An 18,730-nucleotide genomic window follows, 5' to 3' on the forward strand; every position below is an offset into this window, starting at 1 on the left:
GTGTTAGCTCTCCACCTGAGTTACACAGTGTGCTTAACCCTTCTTCTATATAACCTTTAAAATAATATTTAAAAAAATAATTTTTGAATCACCTTCTCATCCCCAAGCCATCTCTTCTCCAGCTTAAACATTTCTAAATTCCTTTGATTTTTTTTAAACAGAATTTCTTCACTTATTACTATACCTAATGTTAAACACTATAGTTTTTCCATGTCCTTATTAAAATATGATGTTGAGAGGAATACTCTTGTGTTCTATCAGGTTAGAATGCAATGGAACAGCAGAACAGATTTGGATCACAGGACAATGTGATTTTATTGTGGCCACACCACTCTGTTGACACAAGTTATGACTCATTCAGAACTAACACATTTAGTATTCGAACAGGGTCTATTGTTAAGATGTTCTTCCCCTTACTATATTGGTGTAAAGACTTTATTATATTATTCTATATTGTGTACATACCTAAACACACACTAATATTCTTTCTATACAGATTCTATTCTCTTTAGAAACCACTGCCTTGCCCACTTGGAATAAGTGGTTTTATACAGCTAGAATTTTTGATCTTTTGACTTTCCAGTTTACCTTGAGGCATACTCCTTAAGGAACTCTCTGCCATAGATTATACATCACTTTTTGCTTAAGTTTTTAAACATCTACTTTCACAGAGTCTAGGGAAGGTACAAACATAGCGATATTTTCTTTCTTTGACATGCCATTATTACTTTCTTGAAAGGGTCTTGTCACTTCTCCATTAGTAAAGACTTGTTCCTTACTAATTCAGAATATCACTTCCTCTTTTTGCTTCCTCTATTTTCTCTAAGTAGAAAATGCCAACGAGATAAATCAAGAATAATAGCAAGTTCTCCTTTTAGTGGAAATAAACTTATAGAAGATACATGGATAGTTGAAGTACAAAATTACCAAAATACAGTGTCTCTGGCACTTTATAATTTGCATTATAAAAAACATGGCTTATGTCATCCACAGGAAGAGGTAATTTATATTAATTGATTCCTAAAAATAAAATGCTCTCAACTATGCACTGAACTTAAAGTTTTAACATTTCCAAAAGGACAAATAGCTCCTTAACAGATAGCTCTATGTTTCTACTTTCCCTGCTTGATTTATTCAAAACAAAATCTCCCGCTGGGAACATTCCAGTCAAGAATCCAGTGCCAATGAACTGGTATATACCAAAATAGCCATCAGTGGTATTTTTGGAACATATCTACCTTATTTAAAATTACCTGTTCACTTTACTTACTACTTCAAGCTGGTATATAACAATATGGAACCATAAATATCAATGCAACTCTTTCTGTGTCCTCCAGGAACCTCTCTCTACTGTCATTTTTCCTGTTAGAATTCTCTGATTATGTTGTCTAGCATTAGCTTCTATAGTTCTGTTTGAGTAGTCAGCCTTTCAATCCTTTTTCAATCTCTTATTTCCTCTTTTTTGACCTCGCCTGCCTTTTCATGGGAGAACACAGAAGCTGGAGCTCACTCTGCTCATCTTGATCTCTGCTTCCTTCTTGGTTTTATTTTACTAGTCCTGGGACAGTAAAGAGAGCACGTAACAGGACAGCTAAAGTTCTTTTTCTAGTCACAGTTTTGCTTTTAACTATAAAAAAAATAGAAGTCACTAATGTCTTTAAGCTTTAGTTTAATCATTTATAAAATGTAGTAGTTGACATGAGTTAGATGATCTTAGAGCTTTCCTTCAGTTTAAAAAAACATTTTTTTTTTTTAAAACATTTATTTATTATTGAGAGACAGAGAGAGACAGAGCATGAGCAGGGGAGGGACAAAGAGGAGGAGACACAGAATCTGAAGCAGGCTCCAGGCTCTGAGCTGTCAGCACAGAGCCTGACGTGGGTCTCAAACTCAAAAACCTCAAGATCATGACCTGAGCCGAAGTCGGACGCTTACCGGAGTGAGCCACCCAGGTGCCCCATTTTTTTTTTTTTTTTTTGAGAAAGAGAGTGTGAGTGGGGAGAGGGGCAGAAGGGGAGAGAACCCTAGGGTCATGACCGGAGCCAAAATCAAGAGCCAGACGCTCAACTGACTGAGCCACCCAGGTGCCCTGAGTTTTCCTTCGGTTCTACCATCACTGGAGATGATCAGCCATGTTGGCACTGTATTTTTCAATGAGTGATATCTCGCCATAGCATTCCACCGGACATGGATGGTTAAACCTTCACTGAAAGACCCAAATGCCAGAACACATACAAGGCTTCCTTTTGATTAACAGAAGCCTCAGCTATGATCATTTCTTGCTCAGTGACATAGCCAATTAACATAGACAAAACTTTAGTCAATGTTTTCAAAACTATAAAACATAAAAGCACAGAGGACTTAAAATGATCTTTTAAACTTATGAGAGCTAGAATAAGGAGTGGGGCGAGTCAAATCAAAATTTTAATTTTCTATAATCATTATATAAGTAAGTCGAAGAGAAAAAAATATTCGTTTCCAAACTTCAACAACGGAGATTCCACCGCAAGATTGGTCATATAAATATAGATACACGTTAATAAAGCAAGGATACAACAACAGGAAAGTGCACTGTAAGCTTCAAAAAGATGGGTGGCAATATCCAGTCTTTTAGAATCCACAATTTGTAAGTTGTTCACCAAGGCTAACTTATGCAAGTGTGGTATAACAACTGAAAAAAGAAAAAGAAATTTAGATTTTTCTCTAAAACGATGCACACACCACACTCATCTGTTGAACAAAATTTTTTTCATTTTAAAATTTATAAAATTTCATTTTAATTTCTAGATGATTTCAAAAGGTTACCCAAATCCTTTACTTGCTTTTTCATACTAGAGAGGAAAGCATGTTTTCCGGAATAAGAACATATGGGAGGAAGAGACCATAGCACTGGCACTATAACCTAATTAAGAGGATGTATACAGGTCACTTGGCCTCACTGAAATTAAATTTCCTAATTTGAAGGATGAAACCCAAATCAACAAATGTAAACAACCCACCTCTTGTGTTACTATTATCTTTACAAATAAGTTTTATCTTTACAAATAAAAATCAGGTATTACCATTGTTATTAAACAAAAGATAAATATAGTATACTTATTCTTCTTCAACATCAAATTATTTAACTCCTTCATGAAACAATTCTTTTTTTTAACTTTATTTTTTTCTTTTAAAATTTACATCCACATTAGTTAGTATATAGTGAAGCAATGATTTCAGTAGATTCCTTAATGCCCCTTCCCCATTTAGCCCATCCCCCCTCCCACAACCCCTCCGGCAACCCTCAGTTTGTTCTCCATATTTATGAGTCTCTTTTGTTTTGTCCCCCTCCCTGTTTTTATATTATTTTTGTTTCCCTTCCCTTATGTTCATCTGTTTTGTTTCTTAAAGTCCTCATATGAGTGAAGTCATATAATTTTTGTCTTTCTCTGACTAATTTCATAAAACAGTTCTTAACTTTAGTTTTCTCAAATTCTTAGCAAGACAAATGTCAAATAGCACTGGTGGTTTAGTTCAAGTCACTCAAAGGGCTCACAAGTCATCTTCTGTCTCAATGAATAATGTGAAATTTCAAAAACATAGACAACCTACTGCTAAAATAAAAGGGATGGCCCAAGAAACAGCATCCAATTCAGTAGCAATGAGCACATCTACTGCCCAAGATGGTGTTTTCTAAATACCAGTTCCCACGAAAACCAGGGTTCCTTGAAGAAATGGTTCCAGGGTCAGTGACTACCAAAGTGTTGCTCATAAGGCCCCTTTCTAATCTCTGCTTGGCTAGGGATCCCAAAACACCCTTCATAAGCACAGCCTTCTGACCAATTGTAGTGACTTCTTTCATGTTTGCACTGAAGTTTGTCTATGTGAAAGCCATAATCTCTTCCTAGAAAAACCTCCTGCTTCTTCAGTAAACCAACAATATAATCACAACTTTTATACTTACGTTAGTAAATGGCAAAACCCCCCCACAATAACTTAGAATACCAATGGCCATTTTTAGGGAATTTTGACTTGTTAAAATTAATAACAGCATACTTAAGAGGAACTCTAGAAAAAAAATTAGGAGACAAAAACTCCAAACGTTCATTGATTTCCCTGAATTCACTGAAACTCCATTTCACTAACTGGCATGCTGAGGCCTCAACAAAATGCTGGCTCTAAGACAGTCTCTCTAGAGAATTTTTGGATTCACTTCTACCCAAATCTTTAGAAGATTCCTTGAACTTCTTTATCTATTGACACCAGGCCTATTTATTCCTCCTGCTCCTTTTCTGACCACCTATATAAGCAATCCTTTCCTTAATGTTTTTCTCAGGAACTCAATAACCATACTGCACAATCACCCCTTAAAACTGTTTAACTAGAAAACAAATTTATAGAAGTTACTTTAAACTCTAGAGCCAACTAAAGGCTATCACTAAAGATACTCCTAAATCTCAAAAGATAGAGAAAAATTTACTATAAGAACAGTTCATTATATACATATTATCCTAGCTACTACCTCTGTAGCAATTAATTTACTTAATTGATAACCTCTCAGAAGGAAATTAGTGGTTAAAAGATTTAATAACCAAGATATGCATAATTCTACAACTGACCTTCAGTGGGCAAGGAAAATAGGAAATGGACAACTTAAAGCCATTTCAGAAGCCTTTTTCTTAAGGACAGATTGGATACAGTCTAAACTACAGACGAAATAGAGATAAATCAATAGGAGACTTTATAAAAATAGATTTCAATGAACTTTCAAAAAATATTTGGGGTAGATTCAACAGCCAAAGTAAAAGGACTCTTATCCTCTATTTTTGTAAATGGGCTCAAAACTGAAATAGAGAACTTCTAAAAAAACTAACTTGAAATGTACAATTGCCATGTTAGAAAATCTCCAGCATGTGACTGAACATTTTCAGAGAGCCTTATAAAGTAAAAAAGCTGAAAACAAACAACAACAAAACGACTGCATTGTGTTCCAGATTAAACCAATGGCCCCTGAAATAAAATCAAGACCCAAAGGTCCCGTGATAATTAAGAGTTGGGAAAGAAAAAGGCCACTGGGTCAACCAATGTCCTCTATTCTCTAAAAAACAGAATGACAAATATCCAAAATGCCACTCCAAGGAAGATATTACAACCCAACAGTTCTCTGTCCTTCCTCTAAACTCCTAAAAGCAATTGTCCATAAATACAGATAGATAACAGTATGACATCCTTGTCAATATGGGTTCTACTTTACCATTAGCCTTATTAATATAGGACATTAAATTCCTCAGGATAAAGTTTTAAAGTAAAGTTTATTACACCTATTTTATTATAGGTTTATTACACCTATTCAAACAGTGGAGATGTCTATCCTCAATCTTTTCCCAAGCCAACCTTTGTTATTTTGGGACCATTATGAAAAGAAAATGTCTTTCTTCTCTGTGATGCATAAACCTTTCCTTTGAACACACACGAAAAGGTTAGATCCTGTTCTAGAGAGTTATTAACTCGACAACATGGCACACACCAAAGACTCATTGCCTATTTAGCCAATTCCTTGATCCAAGAGCCAGGACTTAGTCTCTCCACTTCAGAGCAATGACATCCTCAACAAAGCCGGTCAAAGTACCTACAGAGTTTTTACTAGGTTCACCTGTAAATTTGATATTACCGTATGTGGAACTATCCCTATTGCTAACTAAAATACCAACACTTTCCTGTTAACTAATTGTGAAATATTTCTATTTTCTCCTCATGTTATCAACATTATTACCCATTAAAAAATAATCTCGTGATTGTGTTTCTGTAGTTCAGTAAGGGTCATGCCCTCCACAGACCTTTTGGACACTGCTGTCCAAATCCTAACAACGTTTTTTGTATATTAAAAATATCATGCTGGATATGCAACAACTAGACCATGGGAAAATCCAATTTTGTACTAGAAACCAAAATGACTCAAGAAGCCAAACTTGGGGTCCTCTCTAGAGCATGTCAAATTGCTAAAAATTAAAGGACTAAAGTACAGCAGGGATAACTGACATGCTTTTGGAGTAATAATTACTGGATGATTTGATGCCACTAAAGGAAATTACTGTCATAAAGGCTGAGGCCCACAGTAAAAGAGGTATTATAGAAACTAGAGAAAATGCTTTAGCAGATAATCATGCAGATCATTTAGTAGATCAAAAAGCTATGCAATAAAACAAAATCATTTATCATAGCTGAATGGCATAGTAAGTGCAAGAAAAGCACATTTTTCATAAGAACATGTCTAGAAACACATAAAAATTTCCTTAAAAATGAGAGTTAAATAATAAGCTCTGAATATAACTCAGCACAGTATTTTGAAATTCAGTTATTTAAAAATGTTTTAAAAATGACTTCAAAGTGTTTATGAGGTACTTTTCATATGTGTTACAACAATCGGTGTATAGTATAAAACCCATCCATTAATAAATAGTATTACTGATCAGTTCACAATAATCAGCTTGGTTCACTTTTACCTTTCAGTATACAGAAGATAAAGTGTACGAGAGTTTTAATATAGGACAAATCCTGAGAGGAGCTTCTGGTTTCGATCTTACATTACAAGTCAGAAAAAAAAAGGGTAAAAAATGCAACTTACACTCATCTCGGAACCTTGGCTCTGCATTAGGCCCAACTCTACCAAATGTTTTTATGATCTCTGTATGCAAAGAATACTGGTCTTGGTACTGAGGATCTTCCAGAAAAGAAGCCAACTGCATTTTCACTCTTTCCAGCAACTTAAAATTAGATATTTTACAGTTATTTCAAAGAATTTTAAAAACTGAGTAGAGTTGTTAAAGAGAAAGATACATATTAAACATGGCTTTCAGCATGGGTTCAAATGATTTATATCAACATGACAGTAGAAGCCTGGAATTAAACAACACATTTTCATTTATGCTTGCTAATTCTTCTTTCTTTATTTTTTGAAAATACAAACATTCCCTTAAAAACTACAGAAACAAAAGACCCCCACAGTATTTAGAGAAAAACAATATTTATAGTGATTTTGTATCTAAATTTTAAGTCTCAAAACCAATCACAGTAAGTTACCCAATTATTCACCTTCTGAAAGCAATGAGTCATTAATGACTTATATCTTACTCACATTTCCCTAAAAGACATTTTTATTTTAGGATTTAAGAATATGTTGAAATTCTGCCAAGACTGCAAGCTTTGCAGAATGATACTTTTTAATGTTGCTTCACCAGTGAAATACATAAGGAAAAAATGGAAAACTTCCCCCCTCCCACCCCATAAGTAACAAAGTTGTTTAATTTTTATTATTAGAAAATCTGTATGACAAGGGAATTTCATAAAATAGTGTTTCTTTTTTGGGGGGTAAAATGTGTATTTCCATTTAAGTGGCTATGTGATATGTCCACAGATGACTTATCTTCTAATCCGTAGGGTTTCTTGTTTGTATAAAAACATGTCCAATCTGATAACAAAGAATGAAATTCTGATACTAATTTTGAGAAGTGTCTTCGAGTTAATGTTGCAGATAGAACCTAACACCCGTGAAACTAAATCACAAGTTTCTAAATCAAAATATACTTTCAGAAAGACCTTGATGATCTCCTGCAGTGGACATGACAGAGGGCTGTCACAGTGACGTGCACTACAATAAGAGGATGCCAGCCCACTAGACTTGCACATCACTGATCACAGTTATGAGAACAGAGGTGCCCTCTAACCTCCATTTGTAAACCTGGGATAGGTCTGTGGTCCTAAAGTTATCAGTCAAATTGCCTTCAAATCTGTGCAAACTGGCAATCAGGAATTTACGTAAGACTATCCAGAAGTCTATCGGATAATGGAAGGCTTTGGAACTAGATCTGGTTTGAAGGATTACCCAAGACTGCCATACTCAGCTAGGCTTAAAAGAGAACATCTAGGAGTTGGCTTGTACTTAATTCTCTAATTGAGAAGATAGACTAGAGATTTCCTTAGGATATGAAAATACACTTTGGATAAGGCTATCATGTTTTCAAATCCTGAGATAGTCCTCTGGCCCACAACCAACTAAGAGATATAAAAAAAGTTATAATACTCCCTTCCCCCTACCACTGGCTGCATGGATGGTAATGTATCATCACCTCAACAGTACATAGATAATAAATTTCAATCGTTTCCTACCTCTCTTTGAATAACCGTTTCCATAATAGTGCCAAAGGCCGGAATTGTGGCAATCCGGACAGAGCTGTTAGAATTAAAAAAGAAAGAAACTGAAACTTTCTTTGAGATGAAAAGCTGATTATTAAAATGTGTATCACAGTTAAGTATAAGGTAAATATACTGTATTAGTCTCTAGCAATGACAAATTAAATTAAAAAAAAGCAGACCAAGAAGAATGCTCAAAAAGACAGACAGGATAACTTAAGGTCGCAGTCTGTGGAACTCACAATTCAGGATCACTGGACAAGGTAACAAGGGCCGGAGCAACCCGCTTGTCAACTAACGCTTCACTCATGCCTCGAAGAGTCAGCTGTAAACCAGTCAACATGCAATAAAAAATGGTTTGGTAAACTGGAATGAGAACTGGGTTAGCTGTGACTGAGGATGGGCAGGCAGACTCATTGGTCTTTCTTGGTTTAGTCACCCACACGAGACATTAAAATGTTAAGCCTTTGGTTCATGCCACTATACTTACTGGTAACAACATGTTAGTGAGATTAGCAGAGCATCCTTTCTCGGCTTGGAAGAAATAGTCCATCAGCATATTTTAAGTTTAGGAAATGTTTACTGAGAATACTATTAATGTATTCTTTTCGATACATGGCCTCCAAATGTGAAGGTTGACTTAAAAAAAAAAGATACATGAACAGTATAATAAAGTTTAAAATCAAGTGAACATAATCCAATATTATTATTTTGAAGAGATAAATCTATTCTTTAATGAATTGAAAAGCTGATGGTTATTTCTTGATAGGCACATTTTGAAAGGGATGCTGAATGTAAAAGGCAGGGATGACACTTACATTTCAGGGTCACTGGAGAGAGTAATGAGAGCAGGAACAACCCTCTGAGCTACCAGAGTTTCATTCACCCCCTTCACCAACAGCTGATTGGTCAGCGCAGGGGGTATTCACAGGTGATGCATGGAAAGAGCAAACACAGTGCCATGGGAAGAAGAAAGGAACGACCAAGAGAAAGAGAGAAAACACAAAAGCAAAACCAAAATTAGAAGCTAAGCAAATATTGCTACTAGAGTGCTTTAATAAAGGGAGAGAATGCTTGGGAGGAAAACAAAGCTTAAATAGCTTAGCAGTCCACAAAAACAGAGTGTATCACCAATTCAATGGCAGTTTGTACTTTTGGTCAAAGTCTCCATGCAATTTCCATGTTCGATTAAAATGCAATTTAAAAGAAAGCCTTTCTTTGTGTCTGTCTTTCTTTCTTTCTTTCTTTCTGGATAAAAAGAAGATATATACTGGATTCTATGGTTAAAATTCTTGAAGAAAATCTGCTGTCGTTTTATTATGACCAACAAGGTACAAACTGGACTGTTTTTAAACCAAACTCAAATGGCTAGCAGCCACCACTGAACTGCTTCTGATTGTCCTACGGCAAGTCAACTTAAAAATCACAGGGAAACTCCCAACCTTTTACATCACATAGCTTTCTCTTTTGAGGTACAAAGACACATAATGCAGCCTGAGTGGAAAGTAGCACATGTGGGAATTAGATCTGGGTTCAGACTCCAGCTCTCCACTTATCAGCCAAGTGGCCTTGGATGCATCACGTAATCTTCTTGAAACTCAGTTTTCTCATCTGAAAATGGTAACACTGTTATCTACCTTAAAGGATCATTGTGCTACTAACTGTACAAAATATGCCTAAATATTGTGTCTGCAAAGATTAGGCATTCAAGAAATGTGAGTTTAATTGTGAGTACTACAAGGATATAAGATTTATGATATATTTGAAAAAAGAAATTATTAATTAAAAAACTGTTTTGACTGCTTCAAGTAGTTAGCATTTACAGTTTGTTTCACATTTCTCTAAAAGCTCAAATGAATAAGAAAATAAACACGATAAGCACAATCAGACCTACTTCTATAACCTAATGGTAAAATAATTCATTTAGCAACCAACCCTAAATCTAGAACAGGAGGACAATATTTTGGAGCGTTATACATTTTGTTTTTAAAAGGGCCACATCCTAGGGTGCCCGGTGGCTCAGTCAGTTAAGCGTTGACTCCTGAGTTTGGCTTGGTTGGGGAGGTTGACAACCGTGTAGGGATCCATGTGACGATAGCGTGGAGCCTGCTAGAGATTCTGGCTCTCCTCTCTCTGCCCCTCCTCCCGCTCATGCATGTTCTCTCTCTCAAATACACATTAAACAAGATTATAAAAAAAATAAAAGGGCAGCATCCTAATCCTACATTCTCAATGTCAGAATTTAAAAACAAATTACTTCTAAATGCTTGTCAATCTGGTCACCTTGCAGTGGAACTAGGCCTCGTGGAAGACGGAGGGGGCTGTGGAATTTTTGTAACAAAAACCCAACACTGTGCGCCTGTTAACACATTCTTCCCACACGCCGTATCAGAGACAGCAGAGCTCACCTTATGTGAAGATTCCTAACTTGACAATAATCTGTTAGCATTCAACAACTGATTCCCTTTAAAATCTACTTCAATATTCTGAACTAAATTTTATAAAAATACTTGGATAATTAGGCTGGAATAAAATGACACAAGAACTTTTGCTACTACCTTAAACATTCCAGAGGTCAGGCAGAAAGAAATAGGGGAGAGAAGTTCAAATACTGTTAAATAAAACTTTCTTCTCTGTACCTTTTTGTAAATACGATAGCTTAGATCTGAATCAGTAAAGTGTATCTTAAAATGTCTGCTACCTTGTGCCAGCCAAAAAGCATTAAAAAAAAAAAAAAAAAGAGGTCTAATCTAGGGGACAAGTTAAATTTTCATTGCTCTGCAGTTTGAAGTGTAATTTCTTTATTAAGCTAGAAAATCAAAAAGTAAAATTTAAGAGTTATCAATTGTTATGCACTTTATGTACAATGTATCATTTGATCTTTAAACCTGATGAGCTAAATACAATTATTATCAATGTTTTAACAGATGAAGAAGAAACTGAGCCTTGGAGAACAAGTTAAGTAACTTGTCCAGGGTTTTAGAGGCAATAAAAAGCCAAATTAGCAAATGGACTCGTCACATCTGTCTCACAAGCCCAGGCCTTCTTTGAGTTGGCCTACTGTTACAGGCTTAGCTTCCTTATGACTGATAGGAGAAATCATTAGATGAAGTTCTTTTCTGCATCTTTTGGGAAATCCATTATGTCACATGATAAAGTTTCCTTATAAATCAATTTCAATAATAACCTGTCACTTCCAAAAGTAATACATTGGCCTATTATTTAACAATGAAAATAATAAGATTAATTGGGTTTCCCCTTTTTGTCCTGCTGTCTGAAAACTTAGAGCTACATTTAGTGTTCAGTTTCACTAAGTATCTCATGTTATGTTCCTGGTAGATCCATTTCTTGCTTTCTTCCCAATAGTTTCCGGTCTCACATAAAAAATTTTCTTTTATTATAAATGTCCTGCCTTTTTTTTTTTTTTTTTTAATTTTTATTTTTGAGAGAGGGTGTGAATACGGGAGGGGAGGAGAGAGAGGAAGACAGAGGATCCAAAGCAGGCTCTGCATGGACAGCAGCGAGCCTGATGCAGGGATTGAACTCACAAGCTGTGAGATCAGGCCCTGAGCCAAAGTCGGACACTCAACTGAATGAGCCACCCAGGTGCCCCTAAATGTCCTGCTTTTCATGTTTTTATTTTGAATTAACTCATTGCGGGCGAGGGGAAGCAGGCACAACTGTAAATTATAATGTATTAGTATAAAAAAATCTTTTGAAATATACTTATTTTTTTAATACAATTTTGCTCACTGTAAGAGTCACTGACAACAAAAGTAACTTTAATTTTTTCTACTGATGATTTTACTGGCATGATCACTGAAAAAAATTTTATCACAAATGAGTTGGAAAAAATATTGAAATAATTCTCTTAATTGGACTCAAGTTCATAATCAACCTGAAAGAACGCTGAAAACTGCCGAAGCATAGGTATAGTTTCCAAACCAGCACTGATTGCAAACATAGAAACCAAAACCAGACAAAAGCCACATATAAGAAATAAGGCAGAAAGAACCCAAAAACAAATAAAAAGAGAGGATGTTTCATTTTATTTAAATTATTTTCATTTCTATGGTATGCTTACCAGTGAATACATAATTTGAGAAACAAATGGTTTAAGAGAAAGAAGTAGCTTTTAGCATCTTAGAATAAAATCCTATAATGACAAGTGTATTAAAGACATAGTTCTTTATATAAAAGGATGCACTTTTCTTTCACGGATGACTCTTTTCAGCATACTGAATAATCAAAAATGATTTATACCCACAGGAACTTATTACTACAGATCAATCTGAATTTTAAATTTGGCATTCACCTTGACAAAGAACACTTGATTATAGTTTTTTAAATCAAATATGTACAATAACTGAGGCAGTAACATGGACAGAGGATATTCAACTTCCTGGTAAGACTGGAATTTTCTTTAGATTTCACACATCCATTTTATATATTTAAAAGTTTTAGAAGGTACGTATTTTAAACATACCAGTGCTCTATTCTTCAAATGGCAATTTATCTTAAATTGTGGAAAAACTCTGAAATTCAGAAGAATTGAATTATCCAATTCTTTTTATGGAAATACACGCTTTCAGATATTTTAAGAATCACAGGCATATTAGGGATAATTTTAGCCTGGATACATATAGATTCTCTAAACTATTATATTACTCTGTGAAATAACAGCATGATAAGGAACAAAAAATAATGATAATGATACCTAACATTTATTAAGTTCCTATGTGCCAGATGCTGTTTTAAGGGCTTTACTAGTATTAATTCATTTCATATTAACAAAAATCCTTTGAGATGGATACTTATTATCATTTTCATTTTGTAGATGAGGAAACTGAGGCACAGAGAAGTTTGAACTTGCCATTAAGTGGCAGAGACAGACACTGAACCCAGGCAGTTAGGCTCTATGGCAAGACTCAAGAGCAGAAAGAACACTCTAAATTAATTTTTGTCTTCAAATACAAGTTCTAGAAATATAAACCAATGAATGGATGAATGAATAAATAAATAAAGTAGGCTATGGCATAATTTCCTCTATGATGGATATTTTGAATTTCAAAAGATAGGCATTTCAATTTTCATACTTAATTTGGGTAGGTGGCAACTTCAAGAAAATCCAGTTGAATTATATGAACAGTCTCTTCTCTCCTAATAAGTCTATGGACAGTTAATGTATAGGGATGTTATTCCAGACATGATTTGTGAGGAAATAATCAAGTAGAGTAATCAACAAAGTATCCCCATATTTGCAATAATTGATTTTTTAAAGTTATTCATGAATCCAACTATATTTTATAACTTTAAATATATCTTATATTGTTTTAGTTTATTTTAGTAGCCATTTTATCTCAATAAATAGAAAAGTATAGTCAGGAAAGATTTATATAAGATGGAAATTAAAATAAGATTTAAAAGAAAATTTAAGAAGTAGAACTGAGAATAACATCCAAGGGACCAATAACATCCAATTAACCAATATTGAAACATTCTTAAATATATCAAAGCTAAATTTCTGCCCCATCACACAGTACACAACTAGATACTATTCAATGCCATAAAATATACATCAACATAATATAGTATGCAAAGACTTTAATAAAAAAAAAACATTCCCTTCTCCATCTTCCAAAGGAAATCATTATAATTAGAAATGAGAGAAGCATTTGTTTACATACCTCAAACATTCTAGCAGCGGTACATCTCACAAGTGCTGAAGTATGGACAACACCATACCATAAAACAGTTAATAATAACTCGTGGTAGGCTGGATTTGCACTGAAAGAAAAAACTCAGTGTTAAAAGTGAGGGCCACAGTGTCTTACTGGTGTATTGAAAAACACTACATTTGTAAGTAATATTAATGATAAAAATATTGGCAAAAAATATGAAATTACTCTGTATGGTTTAACAGGTTACATGCAAGACTCTTTAAAAAAGGAAGTCACCTTACAAAGCTACAAACTTTTAGCATATTCAGGAGTTATACTTTTAGGTTCTGTAAACATTTACAATTCTGATAGAAATCTCAACTCTTTAATAGCATACAAGTTAAAATGATAAAAAATAAAAGAAAATTCACCCAGGAGGAAAAAAAGAAAGAGCACTGGACTGAGTCAGATGGGTAAGTTACAACCTCTGTGGGTCTTAATTTCTGTATGTATAAAAATTGGGGAAGCAATACTTGTCCTATTTATGTCATATGTTTATTGTAGGATCAAATCAGATCAACTCAAATCACTGACATGGAAGGAGAAGTTGGCTGTGAGGCCTATTCAAATGCAAGACTGTATTGTTACCAAGTGCCCAAGCCTGTTTGCAATAAAGACAGAGATAAAATGACATTAACAGCTAGATGATGTGATTATGAGCAGGATCAGGCAATGGGATAGAAAAAGGAGCTAATGAACTTTCACTTGGAGCTCCTTTTTCAGTTTTGGGAAACTAAATTTTCTTCAAATCTGAATTTTATTTCTCCAGCTGCTTCAAAGAAAACATATGTCTATACTCTTTCCCCTACTCTTTTATTACAACGTATTGATTACAAAATATTGAGAATGTACAAATAAGCAAAACCAAAAACCAAACACCTTTAAAAGGACAAAAACTAGGCCTCAAAACCAAAAGATTTGGTGTGGATGCCAATATTTTTTGACTCAAACTATGTATCTTATAAATACAATTTAAAAACTTTACATGAATTAAAAAACAAACATAAGCTAAGATTTTTACCCCAGTTCCACAAAAGAAGCCTTCAAGCTATCAAGAGGAGCATGCGATAATGAAAGCAGGGTCATTACATCTTCTAAGAATCCCACTAACAGTTTTCGGTCTTCTTCCTACAGAGGATAAAGACTGATAATGAATTTCCAAGCAATCAAGTAGAACTAAAATACTAATTTCGTATCTATAATTATAAAGTTTTATCAAATATGGGGAAATATCCAGTCTCAGAAGCATTTTAACTAAAGATATGTATTAAACTTATCTATCTATAATCACAATGGTAAAAGGACAAAGACTATCTTGATTCACAGATCCTCAGACCTGTGCTGTTCATTATGGTAGCCACTCACCACATGCAGTTATGTAAATTTAAATTAAAAATAAAGTACAATAAAAGATTCAGTTCTTTAGTAGCACTAGTTACAATTCAAGTGCTTAATGGCCACGGGTGGCTAGTGGCTTCCTCATTGGACAGTTCAGATACAGATATGTCTGCTGTTGCAGGAAGTTTTATTAGACAGTTCTGCTTTAGAAAATGAAAAGGTATATTCTTTTATTAAAATTTATTTTTACAAATTTTAGTAACCACTAATTTTGGCACTAAGCACTTAAATACAAACTAGTAAAAGCTATTCCCCTAACAGAAAATTGTTTCCAAGAAATTATTCTTGCAATTTCTCAGTGGTAAGAAGCTACATGCTTGTTGAAATACAGAGTACTGTGTTCTTTTTCTTCCTTTTCCTGTATCTTTTTTAAATTTTTATTTTTTATTTTTTAATATCATTTATTGTCAAGTTAGCTAACATACATTGTATACAGTGTGCTCTTGGTTTCAGGGATAGATTCCTGTGATTCATCACTTACATACAGCACCCAGTGCTCATCTGAACAAATGCCCTCCTCAATGCCCATCACCCATTTCCCCCTCCCCCCTGCATCCCCATCAACCCTGTTTGTTCTCTGTATTTATGAGTCTCTTATGGGTTTGCCTCCCTGTCTGTTTGCAGTCATATCCTTGATTAAAAAATAATCTATATTTTCAAACTTTCTTTAATAAACCATCATTTTCATAATCAGAAAATAATCAGTATTTTCTTTTTTCTTTTATTGTACTTTATTAAGAAATATATTGTAAAAAATAAGTGTGCTAAATTAGGAAGGTTAAAAAATCACTTTGTATGTTAAATTAACCTGAGTCTATAAAGGAAGGGAATCTGACATTCTGTCAGGAAATAAATATATAATAAATTAGAGTTAAGTTTTCTGTCATTAGGGATGTATTAGGCCAACAATAAATAGCTTCTGCATTAATATTAATAAATAGATCTATGAAAAATACTGGATTGCCACCAACCATTTTTTTTTTCCTACATAATCAGGTTCATTTAGAATGAATAAAGGATTAAAAACAATAGAATGAATAAAGGATTGACAAAAGTAATGATCAGCACGAACAATGTCAGAGCAGTTTTGGAATATGACAGTCTACTTAATGTAAAGCTTAGGACACTGACAAACCAGAATCAGAGCAATGTTGGAATAGAGACTCTACCCAATTTTAGTTGCCTACTATGTCAAAACACAAAATATACATAAAATTGGAAAACAAACTGTAAATCTGAAAAACCTAAAGTGTGAAATAAGAGCTATGAAACATACTTCCAAATGAGCATAGATTCTTCTAATCTGAAAATTTAGTACAATCCTATTCTATTTCTCATTTTTGAAATCTCAAGACAAAAAAATATATTTGATTCAAAACAGTTTTCAACTCACAGCTTTTCAAATTAAAGAGAGTGGAAAATGGTATGCATAGTATTGTGTCTGGCAATATGCTAGGATTTAAATCTTCATGAGTTTAAGAACAATAGAGACAATCTATTAAAGTTACAGGACTTAAAATACCCTACACACAGGGATTGTGTGTGTATTCATATTATGAGGCACTCTTCAAAACCAGGGTAGAAAAGAATAGTTTAAAGGAATACTGTGTTACTTTAACAGAATTGGAGCTTCTGTTGAAAGGTATGTGATACTGTAGGACTACATTTTAAAACTGTAAGATAGCTCAATCTGTTTTGGAAGAAGAGTGCAATAAATATGAATTATACTTTGAATTCAAAAGGCAAAAGAAATGTTAGGTATTAATGGGGGAAAACTCAGGAAAAAAGGCCTTCCTTTTTGATTCTTACATTCTAAATCCTATTTATTTTTATTATTTTTTAAAAGTTATCTCTATGCCCAATGTGGGGCTCGAACTCATGACCCTGAGATCAAGAGTTACATGCTCTACCTACTGAGCCAGCCAGGTGCTCCTCACATTCCAATTTCTAAAAATGCTTTATCCTGAATCCATACTTTCACCTGACTGGTGGGGCTGCCTCACACTTAAAAATGACTGATCTACATTAATATATATACCATGTTCATTTCCTTAAAACAACGGTAAGTAGAATGTAGTAGTTTGTTATACTGGTGACAACCAATGAACCGCACCTCCTGGCTCATGCCTTTATTTCGTGCCCTCTTCTGGAATCTGGGCTGGGCCTGTAACTTGTTTTAACCAAGGGAAGGCAACAGAGTGATGTGCTAATTCCAAGCCTAAGCTTTCGCCTAGCAGATGCTGCTTTTGCGCTCTGAGGAGCCCTGAGCAGCCCTGAGCCACCACGTATTAAGTCTGGCTGTGCCGCCCCAGACACCCTAAGACAACACAGAGACTGAAGCTCAGTCACCCTAGCTGACCTCCCTTCCAACCAAAAAGGTGAATGCAACAACATGAGTGACTTGACCACCAGCAAGACCACAAAAGAGAGGCCAAGTTGAGTAAAGCCCATGAGCAAATAAAAGGGTTATAATAAGCCATTATGATTTAGGGTAATTTATTATGTAGTAACAATTAAGAAAAATAAGGTATTATTAAAAAGTATTTTGCACAAAATGGTAATAGAGTACAGTATTCTACAGCATTTTGTAGTTTGCTCCACCTAATACATGTGCTTTGTTATTTAATTTATGAAAAATGAATCATGAAACACAATGAAACTTTGCTAAGCAAGTACAATCTAACACTTCTAACAAAATATCAAGAAGCACACAATCTCTAAATTTATTTGTTCAAGATTTGTTCAATGAAGACTTATTCAAATATGCTCTCCACTATAAATTACTTATTGAACAAAAGAAATATATAAATTTTGTTTTCCTTTATGGGTAACATGAACCCATAATCTAATCTAATCTATGTTGTTAATACATATTACTTTTATAATATAATATAAAGCATAATATTATGTATCTTTCTAAACAGAAAGTGCTTTTACATTTTCTAGTAAAAGGATTTTTCTCTTACCTGAATATAACACGTAAGGACTCCTGTTGCATAAATGGGGACAGTAGCTTTAGTGAGGACCCCATTTCCTGCTGAGGAATCTAAGATCATTAAAACAATTTTCAAAATCTGCATGTATTTTAAATGTAAAGCAAAAAGTCACAATGCAAATTATATTTAAAATTCCAACTGGTTACAAGGCTTATGCATGCATATTATTACTTTGGAAAAGAATTTTGATTAAAATACATATCCATGGTTGTTGTAAAAACATAGCTTAATACTTTTTATAAAGCCAGTAGCATAAACATTTTTGATAGATGTTAAGAACTCTAATAACCAAAATGAGATGCTATACTCTATTTCCATACTCAGAAATCGGAGCTTTCTTGAACTCTCCCAAGTGCCAGTCCGTATAAACAGGTCTTAAATTTTCATAGTATTCGGTAAAAGGTAAAGGCACTCAGCTAAAAGGTGGCATCTGGATATATATTATTT

The 18,730-nt window shown here is 34.2% G+C and overlaps 1 protein-coding gene across 6 annotated transcripts in view; it reads right to left on the reverse strand.

The window, feature by feature from the left end:
• RELCH (RAB11 binding and LisH domain, coiled-coil and HEAT repeat containing) overlaps positions 1 to 18,730 on the reverse strand; it is a 116,312-nt gene that overhangs the window by 18,178 nt on the left and 79,404 nt on the right. For 2 of the 6 annotated variants that reach the window (XM_049619765.1, XM_049619762.1), the window contains exons 20-26: positions 18,254 to 18,333; positions 14,911 to 15,017; positions 13,857 to 13,956; positions 8,988 to 9,070; positions 8,146 to 8,209; positions 6,605 to 6,743; positions 2,555 to 2,671 (exon numbers count right to left, since the gene is read on the reverse strand). In XM_049619765.1, the coding sequence (XP_049475722.1) occupies positions 2,555 to 2,671; positions 6,605 to 6,743; positions 8,146 to 8,209; positions 8,988 to 9,070; positions 13,857 to 13,956; positions 14,911 to 15,017; positions 18,254 to 18,333 (690 nt within the window). Of the gene's footprint in view, positions 1 to 2,554; positions 2,672 to 6,604; positions 6,744 to 8,145; positions 8,210 to 8,411; positions 9,071 to 13,856; positions 13,957 to 14,910; positions 15,018 to 18,253; positions 18,334 to 18,730 lie in introns of those variants that run through there. The other 4 variants (XM_049619764.1, XM_049619763.1, XM_049619766.1 and 1 more) reach the window with 4 other exon arrangements.

The sequence above is a fragment of the Panthera uncia genome, assembly GCF_023721935.1.
Source record: "Panthera uncia isolate 11264 chromosome D3 unlocalized genomic scaffold, Puncia_PCG_1.0 HiC_scaffold_8, whole genome shotgun sequence".
In the NCBI taxonomy this organism is placed as follows: domain Eukaryota; kingdom Metazoa; phylum Chordata; class Mammalia; order Carnivora; family Felidae; genus Panthera; species Panthera uncia.